This window comes from Notamacropus eugenii, chromosome 2 (genome assembly GCF_028372415.1).
Source record: "Notamacropus eugenii isolate mMacEug1 chromosome 2, mMacEug1.pri_v2, whole genome shotgun sequence".
Classification (NCBI taxonomy): domain Eukaryota; kingdom Metazoa; phylum Chordata; class Mammalia; order Diprotodontia; family Macropodidae; genus Notamacropus; species Notamacropus eugenii.
Genome location: NC_092873.1, coordinates 525162442 through 525190267, shown reverse-complemented (window position 1 = coordinate 525190267; position 27826 = coordinate 525162442). Strand labels below are relative to the sequence as shown.

At 42.7% G+C, this 27826-nt stretch overlaps 1 protein-coding gene across 1 annotated transcript in view; it reads right to left on the bottom strand.

Moving 5' to 3' along the window:
* The window catches only part of CACHD1 (cache domain containing 1), a 248813-nt gene that overhangs the window by 46288 nt on the left and 174699 nt on the right, over positions 1-27826 (bottom strand). The window contains exons 6-10 of the mRNA XM_072649735.1: positions 22208-22352; positions 21117-21333; positions 14614-14763; positions 4328-4561; positions 3264-3413 (exon numbers count right to left, since the gene is read on the bottom strand). Coding sequence (XP_072505836.1) covers positions 3264-3413; positions 4328-4561; positions 14614-14763; positions 21117-21333; positions 22208-22352 — 896 coding nt within the window. The remainder of the gene's footprint in view (positions 1-3263; positions 3414-4327; positions 4562-14613; positions 14764-21116; positions 21334-22207; positions 22353-27826) is intronic.

Genomic DNA, 27826 nt, shown 5'->3' with positions numbered 1-27826 from the left:
ACTCTGTTCCAGGTACCATGGTAAGCCCTAGGTACACAAAGCGGGGATTCATTTTAGCTATGCTAAAACCTGCTCTGGCTCTTTCTACAATAATATTTGGAAGGTGTTGTGTTTAGGCAACTGGGGGCACATGGGATAGGATACTGTGACTGGAGTCAGGCAGACCTGAATTCAAATCTAGCCTCAGACGCTTACTAGTCATGGGACTCTGGGCAAATCACTTAGTCTCTGCCTCAGTTTCCTCATCTGTGAAATGGAGATAATAATAGCACCTGCCTCCTAAGGTTATTGTGAGGATCAGACAAGTTGATAGTTGTGATTCACTTAATAGTTCTTGGTATTTAGTGTAAGTTTTTAATGTCTGTTCCCATCCACTCTTTGTCCTTTGAAAAATCCCAGTTATCACTTAAATCCTTAAGTCCATAAATCTGTGAAAAAGTAATAATGCAAGTCTGGGATCGCATAAGCTCAGAAAAAAAAAAAAGCTTCAACATTAGGAAGACTGATCTGGCTCCACCTTTCCCCAAGTCCTCCTGCCATCCAGGTTCCTGATGGTATAAAATATTCTTTATCTGCCTCTCACCACAGGAAATCCATGAATATTTATTCTCTGGGTTATTATCATTATTGCATTTCATTCCCTTAATTAAACTACCTTTGGACGGAACTAGTTCAACTACTTTTGCATTAAATGCATTAAATTTTCCTCCTGACTTAAGATCTCCTGTCACTGACAAATAAAGAACCCTACATCACAGCAGGGAGTCCACAAGCTGTGAGTAATAGAACTGTTAGCACAGCAGGGAAGGCAGCACGGGTGAAATGAAGGCAAGGGGTGGGGGAAGGGGTGGTTAGGTAGCTGCTTGTAACTGGAGAAGGCAGTCCTCCCCAGACTCCCCCAGCCTGAAGTAGGTCTTAAATTGTTATTTTTAAATAACTGTATCTTGTATTTTTTGATAACTGTATCAATGTTATTTTTATTAAATATTATTATTTAATTTTATTATTAATATTATTATTATTAATATTATTATTTTATAACCCTATGTAGGCAGCCAGTGTGCTTAGGGTAAGTGACAATGCTATCAGTGCCAAAATACAGAACCTGCCCTAAACAAGTCCATGGATGAAATGCAATGCATTGTGAGAAAACATGAGTGTACAATCCAATCAGCAGAGTGACAGGATATGATGGTTTGAGAGATGCCAGGGGCTAACTTCTCCCATTTCTGAATTCTTACACTTCAGCTGGAACTTTTCTTGGCTGAAAAATGAAGCCAGCAAGGGGATTTTCTGGTACAGTGGCTTTGTAATCAAAGGTCCAGTATTAAAATCCTGCCTGTCACATGTATCTCCTGTGTGATCCTGGGTAAATCATTTCATCTGCTCATGCTTGTTTTCCCATCTGTAAAATGTGGGACTGGGCCCAGCTGCCCTGTAAAGTCCTGTCCAGCTCTGGATCTCTGAGCTTATGTTCTTGGTATGTTTCTGTCTCTGATACTCTACTGGTGAACCACCTCACTTGGCCCTTTAAGGAGTGGCCTGTTTTCAAATTCAGAAGAAATTTCAGATGAGAATTGTGCCCTTCCAGAGAGACTGATCTCTAAGCAAGGAGCTAGTATTCCTTCATTCAGCACCCATTTGCTAAATGTGTCCTGTGGGCATAGCACAGTAATATATGTTAGAAGAGACATTAAGACCCAGTCCCTGAATTCATGGAACTTCAAATCTTGTCAAATGGTAAGAATGAACCATTGAGAAGTATAATACAATAATTTAGGGGAAAACTAGGTGGTGTAGTGGATAGAGCCCCGACCTGGAATCAGGAGGATCTGAGTTCAAATTCAGATTCAGACACTTGACATCAGCTGTGCGATTCTGAGCAAGTCACTTAACTCCAATTATCTTATAGCATCCCCTCCAAGACAACAACAATACAGGACAGACCTCATGGAATAGCAGAGGGACATAATATTTGGAATTAGAAAGACCTGCTTCAAATCTCATCTCAGGCACTTACTAATTGAGCAATTCTGGTCAAAGCACCTGATTCCTCTGGGCCTCAGTTTCCTCATACGCAAAAAAGAGGTATCTAAGGTAGAGTTATTGATATATGATCCTTTGATTCAGGGGTTCTTTCCTTGGGCACTATGAACTTATTTTTTTTTAAAGATATTTTCTATATAAATGATTTCCTTTCTAATCCTATGTATTTTATTTTATGCATTGAAAACATGATTCTGAAAAGGAGTCCATAAATTTCAACAAACTACCAAAGGTCCATACCCCACCCCCCAAAGTTAAGAAACCTTGTCCTGAGTGAATTAGAAAGGTGCTCTCTGAGATTGGGAGTGGTGTATTCATGGAGGTGTATTCATGGAAGACTTCCTGGACAAGCTGTTGAGAATTCAGTGGTGAAGAGAAGGACAGAGGGAGGAGAATGTGAGAAAAGGCAACAGAGGCAGGAGGATTTGGGGTATCTTCTGGGAGCAAAAAAAAATCTGTTTTATTGTAGTACATGGAGGGAGGTAACACGGATGGGGAGGAAAACAGCAGTAGCAACAACCACCACAACCACATCGGCACCAGTGGCATTCACAGCACTTCAAGGTTGGTGGAGGGCTTTTCAGACAGGAGCTCATGTGATCCTCCCAACTTCTGGGAGTAAGACTCCAAGTATCTCTAAAATGGGGTAATAGTACTAAGCACAGTAGTGCAGATGTGGTCTGGCAGGGCAGAAAGGTCAATCCAGCACTTAGCACAGTGCTTGACATACAGTAGGCACTTCATAATTCACTAATTAAATTTTATTCACTTGAAATCAATTCAAATATGCATCATGTGCCCGTGCTAAGTGCTGGGGACAAAGGCAAAAATGAACCAGATGGTCAGGGGCCTCAAGAATGTCCATTTTCCAGGGTGGGACAACACTATAGACAGAGAAGTCAACACAAAGTTATTTCAAAGTAAATAGAAAATAGCTTTGGTGTTTGGGGGAAGAGCACGAACAATTGGAGCATAAGGTTATGGCACCTAAGTTGAACTCTGAAGAAAGTGAGCAGTTCCAAAAATCAGTGGTGAGAAGGAAGAGTGTGAGAGGCAATGGGGACAACGGGTGGTGAGGAAGGAGGGTGCACTAGGTAATGGGGAGAGCCTGTATAAGACAGACAGAAGGATAGGTATGGGGAACAGACAGTATAATGGGACTCTTCCCTTCCTAGTTCTGGACACTAAGCCTGTCTTAATTAACTGTGTTTAAGTACCTTTGTCATCTATGAGAAAAGTATAGGAAGCCAAAGAGTCTTGGTAATATGTCACATCTTCTAGGATATAAGCCAGGTTAACATCCACTCCTACAATCCCCAGAAGGAGGTTTCCAAAGTAACAGGGTTTGCTCACTGTCATTATCAAACCTGAGGGGAAAAAAGGGGTGGGGGGAGGACATGACAGAGAAAGCATCAGTAATAGACAGTGGGCTGAGATTCACTAGCTGACAAAAGCTTAGATCAGCCATCATTCATAGGCTGCTTAAAATCCAAGGATTCCATGAGAGTTAATCCCTTCTCTGTAGACACCACATAAAGCTATTAAAAATCTGCTCCATAAACACAATGGCAAGAGGGCTTACCCATATGATTCCAGACAACCCCATCTCCACTGCAGATTTAGGCAGTTCAGACTCTTGCCCAGTCCCTTTCCTGTCTAATACGATGGGGGGCTCACTAGACCAGAGGCAAAGAAAACCTCAGAATCCTGGGATGTGGGACAGCTTTCAATCCCAAGACCAGCTCTTATCTAGTCTGTGTTCTAACCCCTAGTGACTCTCAGAGCTTTTCTTTCTTCACTAGTCTACACTGGTTGGATATGGATATAGGGTCAGCCCCCATATCCAATTTTTTGTCAAGGCCAATTGAATCAACATTTTTTTTTTTTTAACCATCTCTTGTACATGCCCCATCCTAACCTTTAACACTTCCTGGTACAAGCCCTCATTGCCTCACACCTAGACTACTGCAAACCAAATGCTAATGAGTCTTCTGGCCACTAGTCTCAGCCCATTCTCCACTCAATTTTCCAAGTGATTTTCTCAAAGCATAGCTTTGACCATGCTCCCCTCCCCCAACCATGGCACTCTATATCAATATCAATGAATCCCCATCTCATCTATCTAGCTTAGGAATTATGTGGTATGGTTATAATTATCACCATCATCATCATCAACATCTAAGATGTTATGTGGGAAGCCATCAAGGAAGGATTGGTAGGAAAGATGGCATCTGACCCCTTTGCCTTAGCCCGTTCAGTATCAGGTGTTCTCTAAACTCACCATCCCCCATTTCATCAGAGAAAGGCAGACTAAAAACAGCCTCGTCGATCATGCGATTGGGGAGATTGGTATAGAAGCGGCCAACAGTAGTCTCCAGGTTACTCAGTTGATTCAGGACCATCATGCTCCCCTTAATGATGGGCAAGGCTGACCGATCAGGGACACCATACTTCATGGAGTTTTGTTCAGCTAGATCTCTCAGGAAGGCCAGCTCTTTCAACCCAGTTACTCCATCTGAAAGGGAAATTCAAAGGACAAAAATGAAAAACAGGATTCCTCCTTCTCTCCCATATGCATTTGATTCCCTGTAGTTTATGAGTAATCCTCCAGAGAGAAAACTGGACGGTGGCCAACTCCTAGAAGATTTAGACTTCTGAATGTCCAGTAGGGTCCCCAAACCCCACTGTTAGCTTCTCTCCTGAAGCAAGAGGCCAAAAGAATAATCTTCCTATGTATAAACGTATTCTTGGGAGGCAGCTCGGTACTGAGGCACCTCAGCAGTCAGAAGACCTGGGTTTAAATCCTACTTCTGACTCTGATTATCTTGGTCAAGTTGCTTAAGGGCATCTCAGTGGCACAGTGGACAGAGTGACAAATCTGAGTTCAAATCTGGTCTCAGACCCTTACTATCTGTGTGACCCTAGGCAAGTCACTTAACCCCCTTTGCCTCAGTTTCTTCATCTATAAGATGAGCTGGAGAAGGAAATGGGAAACCACTCCAGTTTCTTTGTCAAGAAAACCTCAAACGGGATTGTGAAGAGCTGGACAGAGCTGAAAAGTGACTGAACAACAAAAGTTGTTTAAGCCCCTTGGGTAACAGTTTCTTCATCTATAAAATAAAGGAGTTGGACTAGTTTAGTGGCTTTTACTCTTTTTGGTGTCTTGGACCCTTCAGGCAGTCTGGTAAAAGCTTTCCGACCCCTTCTCAGAATCGCATTTTTAAACATTTGAAGGAAATACTAAGTTTCAGTTAGAGATTAGTGAAAGTAAAAATATAACTTTTCCCCCAATCAAGTTCAGTAATCTGTGGCCCCAGCATCAAGAGCCCCTGGACAACATGGACTCTGAAGCCCTTTCAGCTCCAAACCTGTTCTCAGCTGGGAAATAATGAAAAAAATAAATAAGGGAACAAAGGAGACCACATGGAGCTTTGCGAGATGGAATTTCCACAAGGATCAGGCCATATTATTCTTCCAAGTTCAAATTTGTGACTTGGCTTTTGTCACAAATTCCTAACCAATTCAGGCATGAAATAATTTCACTCAGGTCTCTGAAACTCTGTTCTTATTAAAAAACAATATTATGTTTACAAGAGAAGAGAAAGTTAGAAGCAGCTGAAAGGAATGGCACATGTGATGGGATGGAGTCAGGAGACTCAAGGTCCTGGTGCTTATTGGCTGGGGGCTTTGGGCAAGTGACCAGTCCTTTGGACCTCATCCTCTTCATCTGTAAAAGGGGAATGATACTACTTAGAAAACATACCTTATGGTGCCATTGTGAGAAAACCAGCCTGACACCTTAAGGTATTAGATATGGTGCTCTAAAAGTTGGAATATAGTTTTAAGTTATTGGAGCTAAAAAAATCCAGGCTCTCTGATTCCATTTCCAGAGCTGGTACTGTCTTTGTTATCTTGAGCTACCCCACTCCTCAAGAAACCCTTTGTGTAGAAAGAGTAGTATTAATCGAAATAGTGGTAGTAATCATATTAAAAGAGGCAGGAATAAAGATATCATGGTAGCAGTAAAAGCAATAGTAGTAGTCATAGCAATCATACTAGTAATGATGCAATGGCTGGTATAGTAGAAGTAGTAACGTAGCAATAAAATAGTGGTAGTAATAGCAGCAGTAACATAGTCATAACAGTAAGAGAAGTAGTAGGAGGCAGTAACAATAGTGGTAGTAATGGTAGTGATAAGAGTGATAGCAGCAGAGGTAATCACAGTTATAGTAGAAATAGACATAGTAGTGCTAGTAGCAATACTAATGACAATATTAGTGGTAATGATAATAATCCTAATAGCAGTAATGATAGAATGGGATCATGCTTGTTATAAGGAAAAGACAATGTCTTTCAGTGGATACAGCTTGAGAGATCTGGGTTCAAGTCTTGCCTCTGATTCAAACTAGTAGGTGTTCCTGGGAAATCGTATTTTTCAGTGCCCCTAGGAGACTAAGATTCATATTCTTGGAGCAAGCGAAGATTTGGAGCAAGAGAAATTTGTACCAACCAAATGTCCAGTCCCTATCTCTACTTAGTCTCTATTAATTAGAGATAGTATTTAAAATGCTGGACTTGGTATCAAGGTCTGATATTGAATCCTGTCTCAGGCATTTCCAAACTAAGTGGAGTGCCAGTTTGCTTATCTGTATAATGAGAACACTATTATTTGCACTTCATTAAAATATTACACACATGAGTTGTTATATTATTCCCCTGAGCTAAAAAGTCAAAAGTGAGATCCTTTCTGAAGAGGAGAACACTAGAGTCTCTGAGGAGGAAGCAATTTCCTGTTCTCTGAGGAATGATAAAGTAGAGCCAGAGGTGTTGTCAGGTGATATATTATCCAGTACAAGTCAGAAGAAGATCAAACTCGTAGTGGCTGGTGGATCCCTGCTGAGAAGCACAGAAGCAGCTCTTTGTTGACCTGATTACAACCAGAGAGAGAGATCTGGTGTCTTCCTGTTCTTCCTGTGGTATCTGACACACAGAGACAGAGAGAGCTCCCCAAGACTTGTCAAAAAGGAAGATGACTATTCAATCCTGGTGATCTATGGGAACACATAAGATGCTGCAAGAAGGAACCTAGAAAGTGTTACCAAAGATTAAAAAGTCTTTGGAAAGAAATTTGAAACTACAGGGGTACAAATATTGGCATCACTGCTGCAAAGGCAAGGGATACAAAATTGGAAAACAGATTCAGGAAGCAAAGATCTCATTGAACAAGCTTTGGATTGTTCAACTTCTGTTTAATATAAGAATGACCCAATCATGGACAGGCATGATATATCCTTTAACAACAATGTATTTTATGTAGTGTCTTCGATAAGAGGCATTTGAGTGGTATTTTCGGTAACAGTGTATTTATCTGATGTCATTTTTGGTAACAGTGTATTTGTCTGGTATATTTGGTAACAGTGTATCATCTGGTATCTTTTGGTAATGGTATATTTGTCTGGTGTCTTTAGTAACAGTGTATCATCTGGTATCTTTTGGTAACAGTGTATTTGTCTGATATCTTTAGTAACAGTGTATCAACTGGTATCTTTTGGTAACAGTGTATTTGTCTGGCATCTTTGATCACTGTGTATTTGTTTTGTGTCTTTTTGGGAACAACATATTCTTCTGGTGTCTTCTGAATCTAATAAAAAACACTAGAGATAGAAAAGAAAAGGACAGGAAGAGAAAGTACCAATGTATACCTATCAAGTGAGACACCATACAAGAGGAGCTGTAATGTAGGACGAATAATAGTTAAGCTATACAGATGTTCCCAAGAGACATGATTGAAGAGAGAATTCAGTAGTAGGACTTACAGTCTCAAAGGTTAGTAACAAATACACAAAATATAAAAATAAGCAAGATGAATACTCTTGCATTAAGGTAAGGGGCAATCTTGACTTTACGTATGCACCACTAGACTTGGTGGGATGAAAATCACCTATAATTAGAATATTGTTCTAGAGGGTGTATATTTTTCAAATGAAATGGGATAAGAAAGGGAAGTGAGGAGTAATATTATAAACTAAGAAGGTATTCTCAGGTAAGGAGCACACGTATATAGATCAATGGAGGAAGAATCTAAGTGATACTGTCTTCAGTGTATACTATAGACCACCTGTTAAAGCAAAGGTGGGGAGTTCAAGACTCAGTTCATAAGCCTGGTCTGCACAGAGGCAGTATCAAGCAGTAATGGTGGACTTCAATCATCCAATGCCTATGAGAGCCCTCTCGTTACCAAAAGTAGAAGTGGTACTCATTTTAACACTGGCCCTAATGATGCCATCTTTCAAAAGGTGGAGGAATAAACAAAGAAACACTCTATTATGGATCTGATTCCTCACCAACAGAGAGGAACTAGGTACTAACCTGAAAATTCAGGGAATCTTAGGAAGAAGTGTGCCCTCCATCTAAGGTTTTTAAATTTTATTTTATCTATATGAAAATCTGCCTTCTCTCCCTCTCACACCCCACTCCCCATTAAGAAAGCAAGAAAAGTCAAGTCAACAAGCATTTATCAAACTAAGTACCTACTATGTGCCAGACCCTGTGCTAAGCACTAGAAATACCAGTACAAACAAAGACAGCACTCTGCCCTCAAGGAGCAAGAAAAACCAAACAACGGTTACAAATGTATACAGCCAAAGTCATTTTCAGATTTCTAACCTGCTCCCTGGATTGGGGAAAAATGCATTTGAAAGTTTTCAGAGGACAGAGAAGTAGAATTCCATGAACAGAGAAGTCAGCCCAATGAAATTTGGAAGACCAAGGGAAACAAGAACAAAGACAGAAAAGGGAGGTTCTCTCAAAAGACTGATGTGAATACACAGGAGGCTCAGGAACCAAAAGTCATGGCCACTGAAGAAGAGTTCTGATAATGTGTTCTCCCTCCCTTCCCTGTAGATGTGGGAGACAATAAAGAAAGAGGAGTATATGCACCATCAGACAGAGCAGACAGTTGTACTGAACTGTCCCTCCCCTTTCCTTTCTGGTAGTTGTTAGAAGGCTTGTTTAGTAGTGAGGAAATATAGGGTGTCCCAAAGGTCTTAGTGCAATATCCTGCTTTAATAGCTAAAAATACACTCCAATGGCACTAAACCTTTTAAGACATTTTTTTCAGTTCTGAAAATGAATAAATTAAAGCATGTGACATGAATAATAATAACATAAAATATCTAAAAAGCAGGAGAAGACTGGTAATAAGTTGAATACATAGTCTCACTCATCCCATAGCTCAATCAATTGCCATGTCTGGTCATTCTATCTTAGTAACACCTCTTTTATATTCCCTTTATGCCACTCCTGTTACCACTATCTGAGTTCAGATCCTCATCCCCTCATGCCTGGCCTCTTGCGATTGCTGCTGGAGGTGGGGTTGTCTGTTTGCCTCAGTCTCCCCCCAATCCATTTTCCACTCAACAAAGTAAATTCCTTAAAGTGTAGGTCTGACCATGTAGCTACCCTGTCAACAATAAACCCTACTACCTCTAAGATCAAGTTATAGACCTCTCTGTTTGTCCTTCAAAGCTCAGCCATACGTGGCTCCTTTCTACCTTTTTAAGGATTTTCTCACATTACTTTCCTCTATATGTTCTATGATAGAGCCATACTAGCCTACTTGCTGCTCTATTTCCCTCCCCCACGCCTTTGCACTGGCTGTCAGCCATGCCAGAAATGTACTCCATCCTCACCTCTGTCTCTTGGGATCTCTGGTTTCCTTTAAGGCTCAAGGACCACCTTCTACTTGAAGCTAATCATGATCCCTCCCCCAGTGGCTAGTGTTCTTCCTCCCTCTGAATGTAGCATCACGTATATATTCTGTGAAAGTCATAGAAGCACATCAGTCCTTGCTGACATATGTGTTGTCTCCCCCATTATAACGTAAGTTTCCTGTTTTACTTCTACCTCTACATCTCCAGTGCCTAGCACTATGGTTAGTGCATAGCAGATGTTTAATAAACTCTCCTCAATTGATATCATGATCTGTACCCTAAGATTAGGGTTGGAAGAGCTGAAACTCAGAGGGAGGTGAGACTGAGGACTGAAAAAGGGAGAGGGAGCTGCTTGGTGTAGAGAAACCAAATGCTCACAGCTTATTTCAGTTCTATTTTGTCTGCCAAGGAAATGGGCACCAACATACCCAAGATAAGTAAGAAGAGATTCAGAGACCAGTTAACTGCCCTTGGCGAACTCAAGTCAGCAGATGCAGATGAACCGTAACCTCAGTTATTAAAAGAATAGTCCCATACCACTGTTTGAATGAAAGATTCTTTTATATTCTAGAGAATCAGCTAATATTTATTTATTAATTTTCAATATTGACTTTTATCAGATTTTGAGTTCCATTTTTTCTCCCTCCCTCCTTTCTCCCCTCCATAAGATGGCAAGCAATCTGATAAAGGCTATACATGTACAATGATTTGAAACATATTTTCACATTAGTCACATTGTAAAAGAAGAATCAGAACAAAATGGAAAACTCACAAGAAAAAAAGTGAAAATAGTATGCTTTTATCTGCATTCAAACTCTCTATATAGTTCTTTCTCTGGATGTGTCGCATTTTCCATCATGAGTTAGAGAAGCATCTAAAATGAGAAAAGTTCTATACAGTCAGACTAGAGTGAGTACATTTTATCCAAAAGTTCAAAAAAAAAAAAAAAAGGGAAGAAAGCAGAATCTGTACACTTTCGGCCAGTAAGTTGGATTTCAATTTCTAGTAAAATTCTAGGATGTATTATTAAAGAGATATTTGGTGAATATCTAAAGGAGAAACTATGATTCCAGAAAGCCAAGATAATCACTTATTTCAAAACAGGTCATTTGATAGGCTTACTGTATTTCTTGTTCTTTTTGATAGGAAAGGGATAGGAACTGGACCTGTGATTTTATGGGTATAGGCAATATCCACATGGGGAAATTCTCTCTATTAATGCAAAGGAGTATCTACTTTGTGACTTACCCTCTTGGAGAGTTGGCTAAAGTCTTGGAAGGTTAGGTGACTTGATAGTGTCCCACGACCAGGATGGGTCATACGTGGAATCAGAACCTCTGTCTTTTCTTATATCTTTTCTTTTTCTTTCTTCTTTTCAATTTTTAAAAATTAATTTTATTTTTAATTTATGGAATAAGACAAGTATTGCCATAATGTATGTAGTACAATAAAAGGATGGTTGCATATGAAACTGCAAATCTATTACATACAATCTGTTATGCCTTTCCCATACACAACAAAATTAAAAAGAAATTTCTTCTCCTCTCCACCATCTTAGAGATGGCTACCATCTTTCCTTCTTTCCTTTCTGCCCATCTCCTTCTCTCTCAATTGAGATATTGACTGAATTCTCTATGTATAATATACTTGGATTTCTAACAAAAATTTGATAAAGCCTCTTGGACTAGTTTTACAGAAAAGATGGAGAGATGTGAGCTGGTCAGTAGTACCATTAGATGGATTTGGTGTTAGTTGAAGGGTTGGCCCTAATAAGGAGTCATGATGGTATAATATCCACATAGACGGAGGTCTCCAAGGGAATGTTTCACAGACTGCCCTTGGTTCTATTGTGTAACATTTTGTCAATTTCTGAAGGTTGGAATGAACAATCAGTCAGTCAACAAATATGTGTTGAGTGCTTCCTGCATACGGGATGTGGGAATGCAAATGGCTTCCCTATCAAATGGTGCAAAGATGAGAAGACAGTTAATATCTTGGATGAAAAAATCAAGATTCCAAAAAAAATTGGGCAGGCTTGACCATTAGGATATTGCATAAGATGACATTTAACAGGGATATGTGTGTGTGTATGTGTATTCTTATACATGGCTTAAAAAGGTAAACAATTTCATCAGGTCGAGATAGTTAGTTGGACTTAGTTAGGCTTAGTTAGACACCAATTTACCTGAGAGTGTTGTAGATTTGTATGCATGTGTGTGTGTGTGTGTGTGTGTGTGTGTGTGTGTGTGTGAACGGTTAGCTCAGTATGCATGCAAAGCTTAATGTGGCTGCCCTAAAGAGATACAACTGCCAGGAATTAGAAGTTGATAGTGGTCCTGTACCCCAATCAGGGTCCATCTGGTATCATGCTCACTTCCTGACACTACAGTGAAAGAAGCTAGGGATCTATCCAGAGGAAGGCAATCAGCATGGGGAAAGCCCCTAGGTCCATGCCATAGGAAGAGCAGGTAGAGGCAATGGGGCTCTTTAGGCTGGAGAAGTGATGGCTGGGGAGTGGGGAGGGGAACAGGAGGTCTTCAAGTATCTGGAGGTCCATGGTACACAAATGGGGTTCAACTTCTTCTATTTTACCGAAGAACAAAGATGAACAGTAGAAGAGAGAGGGATGATTGGTGAGTCCCCCTCACTGGAGGATGGATAGCCACTTGTTGGCAATGTAGCAGACAGGATTCTTTTTCAAGTATGGGTTGTACTAAAGGGCTACCAAGATCTCCTCTTCCTCTATGATTCTATATTATTATTATTATTATTATCTCCAGACCTGGGACCACCTCGGTAGAGGGAGCTCCTGTTGTGAAAACCAACCAAGGCAGACTGGTAACTAAGCTATTGTATCTTCTATAGCACTATTATTGAAGCTTTTATTTTCATTTCTTTTCCCTGTTGCTTTAATTTTAAAAAAAATCTATAGTAACTAAATAGAAAATATATACAGTATCGCCCTGAGGAATGAGCATAAACTGCTTCTTTTGGGACATTCCAATGAAAAATGATTTTTCACCCTTGGCACGGGGAGGAGAGTACTGAATATGATTTACTCAGCATGTGTCTTTTAAGTTTACGGGGTTTTTAAAACTCTGGGAGGGATTTAGGTATACTGAGCTGCATTGTTCTACAAACATCTGCAATCTATAGTATAGGACAAAATTTAATAAAGTTTTTTTTTTTTTTTTTAGAGTTTGCTATTGTTGGAAGATGGTCAAAGCATTAGGAACAGTTCACATATGGTACCACTGTAAACAAATTCAAACGACTGGAGATTCAAATGACTAATGAGAGTCAACAAATGATTTTAAGTAAAGATTTTGCCTAATCTTCTTAATGATTTCAATGGCAAGAGGGAAACTTGCAGTGGATTTATTTGGATTTTTTGTTTAGAAATTTCTACAGAGACAGAATAGTATAAGGGAAAGAATGTTGGTCATGGAGTCAAGAGAGACCAGGGTTTAAATTTCATCTCTGACACTTATTTGTTGTGTGGATTCAAGTAAATTCTTTCACATTGTGGAGCCTCAGTGTCCTCATCTGTAAAATGGGAGTGATAACTTGTGGTACCTAGCTCACAGGGTTACTATGGGGATCAACTATAATAATGAATATAAGGCACTTAACAAATCTTAAAGCCCTTTATTCATGTCAGGTATCATTATAAATTAAGACTCCACTTAGACTTTTGGGATACCCTCCTTAGAAGAGGTTATGGAGGTACTTACAGGCAAAGATGCCAAGATGCAATACAGAACCTCAATCTCCCTTTTTATTTCTTTCAACTATACGTGATTTTGCCTGGTAGCTCACTTTGGTAAAGTTGTGATCTGACCAACATGGGAATTCCAACTGAGAGAAGGAACAACTTGCCTAGCATGAGAAGGCATCACTCTTACTCAGAGTTCACCCAAAGGCCCAGAGGGAAGCCTTCGTAATCTCTCAATGTTGCATGGATGCCAATGGAAAAAGCAGGCAGTCCCTCCCTGCTTCTGCTCTCAGGACTAGCGTAGTTCTTTTTCTGATCATACATCCTTCTAGGATCCTTCTAGCTCTGCCTCACTTAAATCCAATTCATGCATATGTCAAGGCACCACCCTTGTGAAGCCCTCAGTCCTCTTCAAGAAGGAAGGATCAACAATGATGTTGTTCTAGTGTGATGGAGTTTGTCATAAGCATAGAGGAAAAGAGCACACTGAGATGGTTGTTGGAAGAAAAATAAGCAGGGTAGAAGGGATGACAGGAAATGACGGGAGAGACCAGAAGCATTCAACAGTGAAGAGTACCGATCTGACAGGAAGTACTGCAGGAAACAAACGATGATGTCCATGTCCAAATTTAGAGTCCGAATGGGCAACAGAGAATATTCAGTCAATTCCCTCATTTTACGTATGAGAAAACAATTCTTAGAGAGTGTCAGTCAGATGTCAAAAGTCACACAGGCAATAAAATGCAATGACACAATTCAATTCCTGGTCTTCTAATTCCAAATCAGCCTTACCCCCTGCCCCCAAATACAAGAGTGAATATATAGTGGACAAGAAGGAGAATTCTGGTAGTGGCATCCAATCAATCATCAAGATCAGTGAATCCACCATTAGTAGGTGCTTTATTAAGTACCTACTAAGTGTCAGGCACTGTGCTAGGTTCTAAGGACATATATTTGAAGAACACGTGGGGTGGTAACATCATGGAAAATTATAAAATGGAAGGGGATTTTCTTGGTAAAGAACTCACTTGGTTTTCTTCTGTTTTAGAAGTTGCCAGATGAGCACAATTCTGGCTCAGCTCTAAAAAGTGGGTCAGAACTTTCATCTAAAGAGGGAAAACTCTGGAAGACATCACGTACCGTTCATGAGGGCATAGGTGAGGATCATGACTGAGTTGTTAAGAAAGCTGTTTTCCTCATTGATGACACACAGTGTTGCCTTTTTATCTTCTTCTGAGGACTCCTTTGATGTAATTCCTGCCGACAGGTAAATGATGACCATGTCCGTATCTAAACAAAGACACACAAATCAGATCTTACATTCCCATTCATTTTGGAGCCTGTCACTCAAACCTCCCTCTGATAGAGAACTAGATTTGGAGTCAGGAAGGGTTAGATTCAAATCAATCAGACACTTTTTTGTGGCAAATCACATAATCCCCTCTGTGCTTCAGTTTCCTCAAAGTGGGAAAAAACACAGTGGATTTGGGGTCAGATAACCTGGATTCAAATCTCAGCTCTGCCACATATTCTCTGTGGGACCCTGAATAAGTCACCTTATCTCTACAGGCCTCAGTTGCCTCATCTGCAAAATGAGGGGGTTGTATTCAATGGTCTATGAACTCTTTTCCAGCTCAAGATTGACAGTATCATAAGCTATTATCCTATCATCTATTGTTTCCATTCTTAGACAATTATGGTATCTGAGAGTTGGAGGGGACCTTGTTAGCCATCTAGTTCAGACTTAAAAGAATAGCCCCTCCTACATCTCTGATGAATAGTCACCCAGCTTCTACTTGAAGACCTCCAAGGAAACCACCACTTGATAAGGTAGGCCCTTTACTGTTGGACAGCTCCAATTGTTTGGAAGCTTTCTCTGAGACTAAGCCTAAATTCCACCCATTACCCTTGGATCTTCCCTCTAGAAGCCAAACCAAAAATTCTAACCCTGTTTCCATTGGGCAGCTCTTTAAATATGTAAAAAGTCTTCACTTCCTCCCTCCTTCAGTCTTCTCTTTCCAGAATAAATATTCCCCATTCCTCTCTATCGACTTATCTATTATTAGACAGACTATTATCTATTGACTCCATCTTCCTTCTTGTTCTAATGGTCCTCACAAACAGCCATACCTCATTTATCGCAGATCTTCAGGGAATGTTTTAAATAAGAGAATTTTCCAGTTAACTAAAGCTGATTTTGGGGGCACACCACTCCATTACATTTAGCCTAATTTTAATAAAGTCTTTCTAATGCATCCCATGCTTCCTGGCCTTCTTCAACAGATTTCAACATAATTTCAAATTTTCTCAATGACAATGTCATTAAAATGACTGATTAAATAAAGAAGATACATTTACATGAAAAAGTAGCAAAAAACACCCCAACAGAGGCCAGATTGATCTAAAGAGAAGCTTTCTAATACTCGGAGCTATCCTAAATGGAATGATACATATGCCTTGGGAGTCAATGAGTTTTCTTTCACTAGAGTTAAGCAGGCAAAAGTTGGATGCTGACATGTTGGGAATGCCTTCCTTGGGATTTTTGTTCAGGTCCAGGTCACACTGATTGGCCTTTGAGGTTACTTTCAGCTTTGGCATTCTGTGATCATCATGACGAACGCTTAATGTTCTATTTCAGTCAGGACCATGGATGAGTGAAGGGCTGCATTGAATGCTTCCAGACCAATGTCAGACTGTTGTGCTCTGATTGCTTAAGAGTTAATAGAATGTGCTCTCTTGTTAATACTTCTCTTTATTTCTTCACTATCACAGGCAACAGAGTGGACTTAAGAGAACTCTGGTTTTCAAGTCTAAAGACATGAATTTGAAACACAGCTCCAGCACTTGCTAATTCTGTGATTCTGGAAAAGTCACTCAGTTACTCTGTGCCTCAGCTTCCTGCTTGATGGAAATCCATATGGCTTCCTTAAGCCCTGGAACTCATACCTCATCAGCACCCTCCTGGCCCTAAGGACCTCCCTTTGATTGGAGAGGCTGGGGATGGAGAGCTCTTCCTTGAACCCTCCACCCCCATTTAAGGAGGGCATTCAGGCCAGCCATGTCTTCATTCCCCACCTGGCTGCATTCCTCTGGACTTGATCATCTGGCTTCCATGCTGGGGACCTCTCCCTCCATCTTTCAGCTTACTTCTCTGTGTTATCTTTCCCCATTAGATAATAAACTCCTTGAGCACAAGGGATTGTTTTTTTCTTTTCTATTCCTAGCACCTAGCACAGAAGTAGGAGCTTAATACATGTTTAGCTGCCTGACCTCCCTCTTTCTCAGTTTCTTCCTAGAAGGAAACCTTTCTCTGTCCCAGTTTCTTTCTAGCTTTTCTGCCAAGTACGGCCAAATGAGCTTCAAGATTGTGTCTGCTTCCTGCCCTCCTCTGAGCTCATTTTCTTGCATTCTTGTTCCTGTCATTGAAGTAAGTGATTCAGGCCTTCCTTCCTCCTGCTAAGCTTACCTTAACAACAAGAATACCCTGGGATGATTCTCTTTTGAAAATTCCACTTTTTTGAACTCACCTATTTTTTTAAGTCTACTCAATTATTGGTTTCAACCGGTTTTCATTGTTGTTAAGATATTTTGATGAAGGACAACCAACCCTGACATATACTTGACATATACAATCTCCTTTGACCTTCATAGGAATGGTCAGGCAGGTGAAGGCTACCTAGTCACAGGGCTACTGAGGAGATAAAATGAGATTCACACCCAGATCTTTTTAAATGAATTCAATGCTCCATCCATTAAGACATGTGGTCACTTTGCCAAATTTGGTGCAAGGGTATCCTTGAATACAAAAGGTTTCTCTACCTTTTCATTTCTCTTGATATTTTCTGGCTGAGGATGAGTTAAAACCAATCCTGAAATGTGATGAATCCCCTCATGCACACCAACTTTGACCCCAGGGAGACTGCATGAGGCTTTTTTGTAGCAAGAGAATCTACCATCTCTTGGTGATTATCAGGTTCATCCTTCCAGAGGCTGAAGGAAACTTAAAGGCCAAACTCTTTGTTTTAGAGATGAGGAAACTGAGGCTCTGATAAAGGGAGTGACATGTCCAAGATCTTGTAGGCTGTAGTAGAAATCTGACCCTGGATTCAAATCCAAGACTTCTGCCTCCCAATCCAATGTTCTTGCTGTTAGACCCCAGCATCTCTGGCTCTGATGGGGAAAAAGCACCACCACAGGCTTTGGAAGGGGCATCTCCTCCAACAGGAAGGGCTTTTGCCACATGCCAACTTGATTGAATGAGCCCTGCCAAGGTTCCAATATGGGAACTTCAGGATGAGCAAAGCAGGAGAAAAGGCCCAAGGGGGAGATGGGCATCCCCTCAGACATCAGGATGAAGGACACAGGATCCTCCTACCAGCTGGGGCCTCAGCAGAGGTTTCTCATTGATAGGGAAAAGCCTCCAGGGAGCAGGTCTGGGTTTAGAAAGTGAGCTGCTCCCCTCCCCCCATCCCCCATCCCCTGTCTTCCACTCCCACCCCTCCATAGCAAGACTCATACACCAAGCTGAAATGAAATCCAGAGATCTGGTCACCAGCCAAGCACATTTATTATTCTTTTTCAGGGTATTTCCCAGATTCACATAGAGTAATGAGCATGTATGCTCTGCAACCATTGACTATGAGCCATCTGGGTGGTGCAGTGGGCAGTGCTCTGGGCCTGGAGTCAGAGACCCAAGCTCTAAAAATGCCTCAGACACTTACTAGCTGTGTGTCTCTGGGCAAGTCACTTAACCTCCTTTGCCTCAGTTTCCTCCTCTGTCCAATGAGCTGGAGAAGGAAAAGGCAAACCACTCCAGTATCTCTGCCAAGAAAATCTTAAATGGGTCACAAAGAGTTGAACACAACTGAGGAACAGCAACAACAGCACAGAGGAGGGTGGAGAGACAGAGAGAGAGAGACAGAGAGAGAGAGAGAGAGAGAGAGAGAAAGGATGAAAAATGGGGTGGAGAGGGAGTGTGTACACACAGGAGAGAAAAGTGCCATTTAGTCAAAGTCTATCTATTGAGCCTATAAGACCAGTCTACAGGATACTTGGGGTACTCCCTATCCAAATCACTCCAGTGAAAGGGAAGCCACTGCCAATAGATGCGGCCTGCTGTGTTTTGGTGCTGTTCTGGTTTTAAATAAGTCCATTGGACATCTTGAACTGGATGTCTCATAGATATCTTAAATTCAGTATGTTCAAAGCTAAATTAATTATCTTTGCCTCTAACCCCCTCCTCTTCACCCCAGCTTTTCCTATTACTGTTGAGAACACCATCATCCTCCTGGTTCCTCAGACTCTCAACCTAGGTGCCATCCTGGACTCCTCACTCTCTCTCACCCCACATATCCAATATAGCGCCAAAGCCTGTCAATTTCACTTCTGTAACACATTCCTGCTACATCTCCTTCTCTCCTCTGACACTGCCATCACTCTGATAGAAGCCTTCACACCTAACTTGTCTCCTTTCTCTGCTTCAGCCCTCCACTCAGCTCTCAGAGTGATTTTCCTACAGCATGGTCTGACCATGGATGCAGTTTATTTAATCAATAAACTCCAGGGGCTCCATATGCCCTCCAGGATCAAACATAACATTCTCTGGTGTTTAAAGGCCTTTAGAACCTACCTCTTCCATCTTTCTTTCTCCCTCCTCCTGGACTCTGTCATCCAAAGACTGGCATCCATGTCATCTCCTCACCACAGGCATTTTCCTAGTTATCTCCCACACCAGGAAGGCTCTGTCTCCTTTTCTTCAACTCCTGGCTTCCTTCAAGCCCCAGCTAGAATCCTCCCTTCTACAGGAAGCCTTTCCTCTTTCTCCTCAGTTCTGGGGTCTTCCCTTTGTGGGTGACTACCATTTTTATTCTGTAGTCATCTTGTTTGTACATGGCTGCTTCTGTGTTGTCTCCCCATCAGCTCCTTGAGAGCAGGAACCATCTTAGACCTTTCTTTGTATCCCCAATGCCTGCACATTGTAGTTACTTATTAAATGCCTGACACTACCAGGCACTTCATAAGTGCTTAGTGACTGATCTTCCGATAGCTCCCACCCATTTTTATCCTATTCTCCCCTTGGGGCCAAAGCAGAGTATTCATTTGAATCCTTGGAAAACTCTTCAGATATTTGAGAATAGGAATCCCATTCTTCCTCAGCATTTCCCAAGTCAATCATCCTCAGCTCCTTCAGCTGACTCTTCTTTGATACGGTTTTGAGGTGCCTCCATAGCTTAGATGAGGCAGCAAGGTGGGGCAGAGGATAGAGTGCCAGGCCTGGAGTCAGAAAGTTTCCTCTTCCTGAGTTCAAATCTGGCCTCAGACACAGGGGAAAAAGCAAGGCACCCTCTAATAACATACAAACAGAGATCCAGACTCTCATATTCACTCTGCCACTAACCCACTGTGTGACTTCAGGGCAAGTCATGGCCTCTCTGGGCTCATCAGAACATAATCTTCTCCCAGTAGTACAAGCTTTTGGAGGGCTTGGATTGATTTGTCTTTGTATGTCTTAGCACAACGCCTTGAATAAAGTAGATGCTTAATAAATTCTTAAAGGTAGAAGGAAGGAAGAAGGAAAGGAGGGAGAAAAGGAAAACAGAGAAAGAAGGAAGGAAAGAAAGGAGGGAACGAAAGGAAGGAGGGAAAAATGCAGGAAAGAAAGGAGGGAAGCAGAGAGGGAGGAAGGAAGGAAAGACACGAAAAGAAGGCAAGGAAGAGAGACTATAATAATACTAATAGTAGAATCCTGGATCCAGAGCCAGGCAGGCCAGCAGAGACCATCTTGTCCAATCCCCTTATTTTTTAGATAAGGGACCTGAGGCCCCAAGGAGGTTTGCTGACTTGCCCAAGACTTCAGTAGAAGCAAGCAGTACAGGCAGGATTTGCACTCAGGGCCTCTGACTCAATCCTTCTGCCCTTTCTATATCCCGGATGGAGCCTGAGCCAGGCCCCACCCTGCCACTCTCAGCACAGTGAGGGGTGAGTAGCTAACAGAGGCGGCTTCCTCCCAGGTTGTTCCAATAGGAGGATCATGTATTTCTCACAACATCCCCTTCAATTTCCCCCTCCTTTCGTTAAAGAAATCATCCGAATCGGTTTTCCAACAATAACAGCCGTCCGTATTTTTGGTGTGTCAGCGTGCCCTCCCATGTTTTACATATCCCTTCCCCAAGTCAGCCCACACAGCTGAATCCCAGCTGGTTGCTAATAAGTGAAAATTCAACGCATGCACCTTTGTGTATTTATCATCTCACATTCATGCCTGTAACTGCTGGAGAGGAGAATGAAAGATCAGATGGAGGGGTTCTCACTAATCTCCCTGGGCGCATGCGTGATTTGAGGTCTAAGCTGACAATCAGCGTTAGGAGGATTTGGCTGAGGCCCTGGGAAGTAATGCAGGCCCATTGCATCTCATGCCCATCATAATACATCCCAGTCAAAGTGGCAGAAGGGTGACAGGATGCAGATCCAGCAACAATGTGCAAAACTAGGGAGGGGCTGCCTGCCTTGGGACATGCATGCCTTGGAGATGACCATCAAGGTCGAACCTGGGATTTCTCTCCCAAGGGAGCTGGGATCCCATTTTGTAAAATGGGATCTCTTCCATACAAACCAAGCACACGTCCAGCTATGCGATAACTTACTGGTGTGGAGACGAGTGCCATTGTTGGTGCTCCGGATCAGCTGGAAGGCCTTCTGGAAGCCAACAGCATGCTGGGTTGGACTGTCAGATGATTTAATGCTACTGACAAAGGTAGACATTTTTCTTTTTGTCTCACTGGTGGCCGGAGACAGGAACGTCTTATAGCACTGATCAAGGGAGCAGGTTCTCACAGTATCTGCCACAGTTAGCACAGAGATCTTGGGAGAAAAGAAGCAAGTCAAACATACGGAATTACCTTGCCATTTATATCAAATTCTGCACATACTGGAACTCACAGCATGACAAAGCCTATGGAGACATTTCTGCAAATCTTAAAAACTCACAACTAGGGATAAAGAAATGTTGGAGGCACTGATCTCTCAGACTGGAAATGGATTGTGAGAGTTGGTAAGGGGCAAGGGAAGGGGCTTTGGCCTCTGCTCCACAGGGAAGTCAGTGGTATACAGTTCATACACAATTTAAAAAAATAACCAACACATGTCACAGAAAACCAGCAAGTGTGTTTCACGTAAAGAAAAAATCAACCAGATGTGTGTTGGGAAGTTATGATGTTATTTGGAAAAGGAAACGGCCCTGGAGTGGGAACGCCAGATTGATGCAGTATTAGGTTTTAGCGGATCATGGTAAGCTCTAGGTGAGCATAGCTGTGTTATAGTGGAGGTGAGAAAAACTCAACCTCTGCTCCTCCCATCACATTCATCTTGAAACAATGGTGCAAGTGGCCTAAGGAATCGCTCTCTCTCACGCACACACACACACACACACACACACACACATTCCCTAACTCCTAATAATGACATACACAACTAACAAAATGACAGTCAGTATTTCATGTAAGAGAGCAACCACAAGAGAAGGGCAGGGTATTAAACACAAGGCTGGACCCACAAACCAGATCCTGCCAAGGTTTCAGATCCAATCCTCAAAGGGTTGTAAAATATCTTTTTCCATTGGCTGCTTCCAAAGAAGGATGAAGATAATTCAATACCCATCTGAACACTTCCAAGGGTCAGAATGTACTTTGGATGGCCCCCACAGGACCTGGAAGACATGAATGGAGAGGATTATCACCTTATCATGTTCATCGATGGAATTGAGGATGACCTGAGCTGCATCCTTGGCAATCTGAAGCTGGCTTTCTGTGACTGAGGCACCATGGTCCATGATGACGACGATGTGCTTTGACTGGGGCCGGACCGTAGAGACATAGATAGGCCTGTGAAACATACAAGGAGAACATTGGTGTCCAATTCTTTCTGGCTGAATCTCCAATCTCCCTCAATCAATTGACGAGTATTTCTGTGTGTCTTGCTCTGGACCAGGCAAGTGAGACTCAAAGTAAAAACAAAACCATCCATGCCCTCACAGATTGGACATTCAACTGTCTTTCTGTGGTTCCTGGTCTACTGATCCTCAGACCTGGGTCCCTGACCCTTCCCCAAAGTACCCACTGCTTCTTTTCTGACCTCTGAGCTACCCTCACTGCCAGAGGAAGTTGAGCAAATATCTTGACTTGGTTGACTATAAACTCAATCAAACAACAAGCATTTAAGCCTTCACTATGTGCCAAGGGGCATAGAGGATGGAGGGGATGCCCTCAGATTCAGGAAACCTTGGGTTCAAGTGCTGGACTGAATGTGAGATTGTGGGCAAGTGCAAAACTTCTGTGTATTCTCTACGAGGCAGAGTTGGGAGTTCCCTAAACCAACCAGTTATATCCGTTAAAAAAAAAAAAAAAAAGCCATGGTTTATCTCCAAGCCAGACTAATGAAAGCCACTTTGGAAGTCCTACCCCTGGGGACATGCTGTCCTACTGGGTGCCCACTACATGCCCACTACAACTCTTGACCATGTTTCATCCCAGTCACCTTCCTTCCATGCACCTGTAACATCCCTCACCCCCATTCATGGCACCTGTATGTGCCTAGTACAGTGTCTGATGTGGAGAAGGAACTTAGTCAGCATGTGCTGATCAGTCACTAGGTGGCGCCAGAGTGCACAGAGCAGTGGAGACTTGAGCTCAAAACCTACCTTAGACTCTAGCTATGGGACCCTGGGAAAGTTAGGTAATCTCTCCATGCCACAGTTTGCTCATATGTAAAATGGGCACAATAGTAGCACCTACCTCCCAGGGTAGTTGTGAAGATCCCATAAACTAACACGTGTAAAGTGCTCTGCCAGCCTTGAGGTACAGTATAAATACTAGCTGTTGTTACCGCTATTATTGATGTTTAACTTTGTAATCTCTCTTGGGGAGTGATCTGGGATACCCAGAGGTAAAGTAATCTGCCCAGGATCACTGTCCCAGGACAGGACTCAAACCTAGAGCTTCCTGATTTAAGCACTGCCCTCTCTTTACTCACTGGCCTGCCTATTGGTCAGCTTGGGTCAGAATGAGGGGCTGTCGGGGCTGGAAGAAAGAAGGAGCCTGGGGCACAGATATAGGAGTGATTTGCACTTGAACCCAGGCCTTTGGCCTCTAAGCCCAACACTATCTCTACCTCTCTACTCTATAGTCAAAACTCCAAGGCCTGGGAACACTGATGGCTGGTGCACAACCTTGTTCCTGGAGCCATTTCATAGGAATTCAGTCATCTGCTGATGTGTTTGCAATGATGAACATCTGGGGTCAATCTGTGCTTTTTTTTTAAAGCCGGAATTTGCTTTGAGGTTAGCATAACAGGACCCAGTTACTCAAGAGGTTTTCATGGATGAAAACAAACAGAGCAGGAGCTGTTGTAGAAAGTCTTGGAGTCAAAGGACTCATGTTCAAATCCTGCCTCAGGCACCCTGGGTGATACTGCTCAAGCCCTATTCCCTCCCAAAGCCCAATTTTCTTCCTCTGAAAAAATGTCAGGGTCAGACTAGATGACCCCCAGGAGGCCCCCTTCCCTCTCTAAATCCTACAGTCTATGAATTAAGTCCTGCCTGGGGTGTCGAAGAGGGGCTTTGGGCTCAGGTGCAGGAGTGGCCTCTCTAGCAGACATTCATCCAAGCTGCAATCTGTGATCCTGAGATCGCCATGCCTGATGGCGGCTACGGATCATGCAGCCACAGGCTGGAGTTAGCCCTTCTCTGTCACAGACCTCATTGGCAGTCTGGTAAAGCCCAGGGGCCTTCCTTAACATAAAGGCATCAATCAAATGGATGTGATTAAAACAGATTCTAGGAAAACATAATTATCTGGGTGTGGCCTTTAAAGTTCACAGACTCCTGGTTAAGAATTTCAAATCCAACTTAATCCTTTCATTTACAGATGAGGAAACTGAGGCCCATGAAGGGAACTGCCCAATGTCACACAGGTAGTAAGGATCAGAGATGTGATTTGAACCCAGGTCTTCTGACTTGAGAACCAGTGCTCTTTCCATTGCTCCACACTGCCTCCTTTTGGAAGACAGATTCAGAGCTATCTGATTGGAACGATCTTTCTGTCTGTCATCTATCCATCCATCCAATATATGTATGTGTTTAAGAGACAGAGATGGACAAAGGGGGAGAGAGAGAGAAAGGAATGGAAAAAGAGGGAGAAGGAAGGATGAATCAGCAAAGAAAAAGAAATAAAGAGGGAGGGAGGGAAGAAAAGAGAAGGAGAAATAGATTTATAGAAATAAAAACACAGAAAGCAAGAGATGGAGAAAGAAAGACAGGGAGAAGGAGAGAGGAGATGGAAAGGGAGAAAGAAAGAGTGGAGAGAGGAGAGAGAGAGGAGAGGGAGAGAGAGAGGAGGGAAGAGAGAGGGAGAGAGAGAGAGAGAGAGAGAAGGGAGGAGAGAGGGAGAGAGACAGAGAGAGAGAGAGAGAGAGAGAGAGGAGGGAGGAGAGAGGGAGAGAGACAGAGAGACAGAGAGAGAAAGAGAGAGAGAGAGACAGAGAGAGAGAGGGAGAGAGACGGAGACAGAGAGAGAGAAAGAGACAGAGAGAGAGAGACAGACAGACAGACAGACAGAAGGGAGAAGAGAGAGGGAGAGAGAGAGCATCCATTTATAAATGCATTCTTTTTTCCTGCATACAACCCATGCTAGAAAGACACTGGAGTGGTCCCTGTATTGGCCTGAGCCCCCAGAGGTTGGCTGGGTTTGTCATCCAAGGACAAAGGCCCCTGCAGAGGAGCCTTTCCTCTCTGAGCACCAGCGGAGAATTCACCCAGGTCAGGCACCACAAGGCCTCTTATCTGGGCATTTTCAAACATGTTGCCAAAATATGTCAGAATCAGTCCTCGAGCCTTCCACATTTTGGGGTCTTTGTTTGCCAACATCAAAAACAGACCAACAAAAAAGCCCACTTCTCTAGTGAAGTCGCATTCAGCTCATGCCCATTGCTTGGGGGTGGAGGGAGGGTTTGTGAGAAAGAGCTTTAATGAGTTTTCTATTCACAGTTTTAAAGCTGGAACAAATTAGAGGGATCTTGGGAAAGCAAACCGGCCTTAGGAGCACTCTCTCTTTTCTCCCTCATGGATTCCCCCCCCTCCCAATACCAGGCCTGATTTGGAGACGTGGCATGCCTGCAGAGCTCAGTGTCCCTCCCTCATTTATGAACATGGATGAGAACTGGGAGACAGGAAGGACTGCAGGCAAGATACCCCAAATCAGGGCTTGGCAGGATCAAGCCAACTTGTGCTGGGACTGGAGAGGCCATTAGCCCCACTCAGCGATTCTGTGTGACACTGATTGGAACCAGTGGGGAATCAGGGGAAAGCTGAACTAGCAGAGGTGGCAGCTCCAAAGGAACAAATGCAGATGTCTTCCCCTCTTGTGGGAATGGGCAAGAGAAAGTGGGGCTGGAGGTGGGGGAGATGCTAGTACAAAGAGATTTTTCCAAACCAGGACTCATGAGGCTTAACCTCTAATTAGGATTCCTAAGGTGAGGAGAAGCCAGGAAGAGAATTTTTTTAAAAATACCACCTAGAACCACAAACTTAGAGCTGGAAGGGAACTCCTGGGTCACTGAATCCAACCCCTTCATTTTACAAACGGGGACACTGAGGTCCAGTGAAGTTAAGGGACTCACCAGAGATCCATATAGTTGATAGACCTGGGCTTTGAAGCAATTCTCTCAACTACAAATTCAACATTTCCACTTAACTAAGCTGTCCCAAACTGGATCAGGTCTTGCAGGTTATTGGATAGAAAGAGGTAGTAAGGATACCCCTCTTTTAGAAAGAGGGCTTGATTTGGAATTGGGAGATTGAGAGTAAATCCTGTCTAAAGTTTACTGGCAGTAAGACCTGGGGTGAGTCACTTACATTCTTTGTGCCTCAGTTTCTTCATCTGTAAAATTGGGGCAGGGGGGGAATCAATGGCCTCTAAAGTGCCTTCCATTTCCAAATATCCAATCCTATAACATTTTTGAGCCTCCATCTCCTCACATGTAAAAATGGGGCTCAAAATGTTCACACAACTCACCTTCTAGGGCTGCTGTGAGGAGGCCATTTTTAGGAATGTGACTTGTGAGAAACAGCTAGCTGATCATGAGTCAGCAACATCATATTATTTTTTTTTATTGTAGTTGTGGGATGTACAAATCTGACCCGAGAATCAAAACATTTGGATTTCATCCTAGATTTAGAACTAGAAGGGACCCAAGAGTCCAGGATCCTCATGGCGAAGATGAGGAACCTGAGACACGGAGAAATTTGCACCCAGACCATGAGATGTTTAGTCTAGAGCAAAAAGGGACATGGGAGGCATCTGGTACGAATGCCATCATTTAATAGCTGAGAAACCCAAAGCTCAAGGAAATGAAATGACTTGACTCAAGTGACCCAGGAAGGGCCCGAGGGGGGACCAGAGGCTAGGTCTGCAGGTTCCAGAGCCAGGGCTCCTGCTCTGCCCGAGCCGCCCCAAGATACCTTGTGGGCCATGACTCTGAGCTTCAGTGTCCACATCTATGAAAGAATAGGCTGGATGATTTCTACAGCCCTCCTCAGTGCTATAAAAGATGCTTTGGACTTCATATAGAAGTGGGGAGGTCACAGGTAGGGACCATGAAGCAGTCCCATGACACTGGGCATACTTGGAACCAGCTAGGAGGCTAGGCGCTTTTCTCCTACTTCAAAGGGGCCAAGAGAACTTGTACTGGGAGGTTTTAGGGAAGCACAATGAAAGGATTGGAAAATGCCAACCTAGGAAGGACAAGCTGTAAACTGGGATCATTTAGTACCTGAAGATGGAATGAATAATTACCTGGGATGTGAAGGGTTAAAAGTAAGAGCTCTGTTCTCAGATACAGGCTTGGAAGGAGCTTCTACGTGGTGCTTGGAGAGAACTGGTTCGGATAATTCAACAAATGGCTCTGCTTTTCTTTCTGGTGTGAATTTAGAAATTCCTGCAATAGCTATTCCGTGTGGGCCTTTAAAAGAAGGGTCACCCATCCCATTCATCTTGATGGGTTCATCTGAGCCATGGCAGGTGGCCTTGATGGCTCCTACATCTTCTCTACGCATCACTGAAAGCAATATGGTCTAACGGCTAGAGGGATGCAGTGGGGTTGGAAAGCCCTGGGTTCAAATAGGACCTCTGAAATCTTAGCTGTATGAAGCTGGGAATGTCACAACCTTCCTGGGTTTCATTTTCCTCATCTGCAAAATGAGGAAGTTGAATCGATGACTGCCAAGGTCCCTTCCAGCTCTGAACCTACAATCCTGTGATCAGAATGGCCTTAGCATGAACAGCATTTGAGAAACACTGTTTCT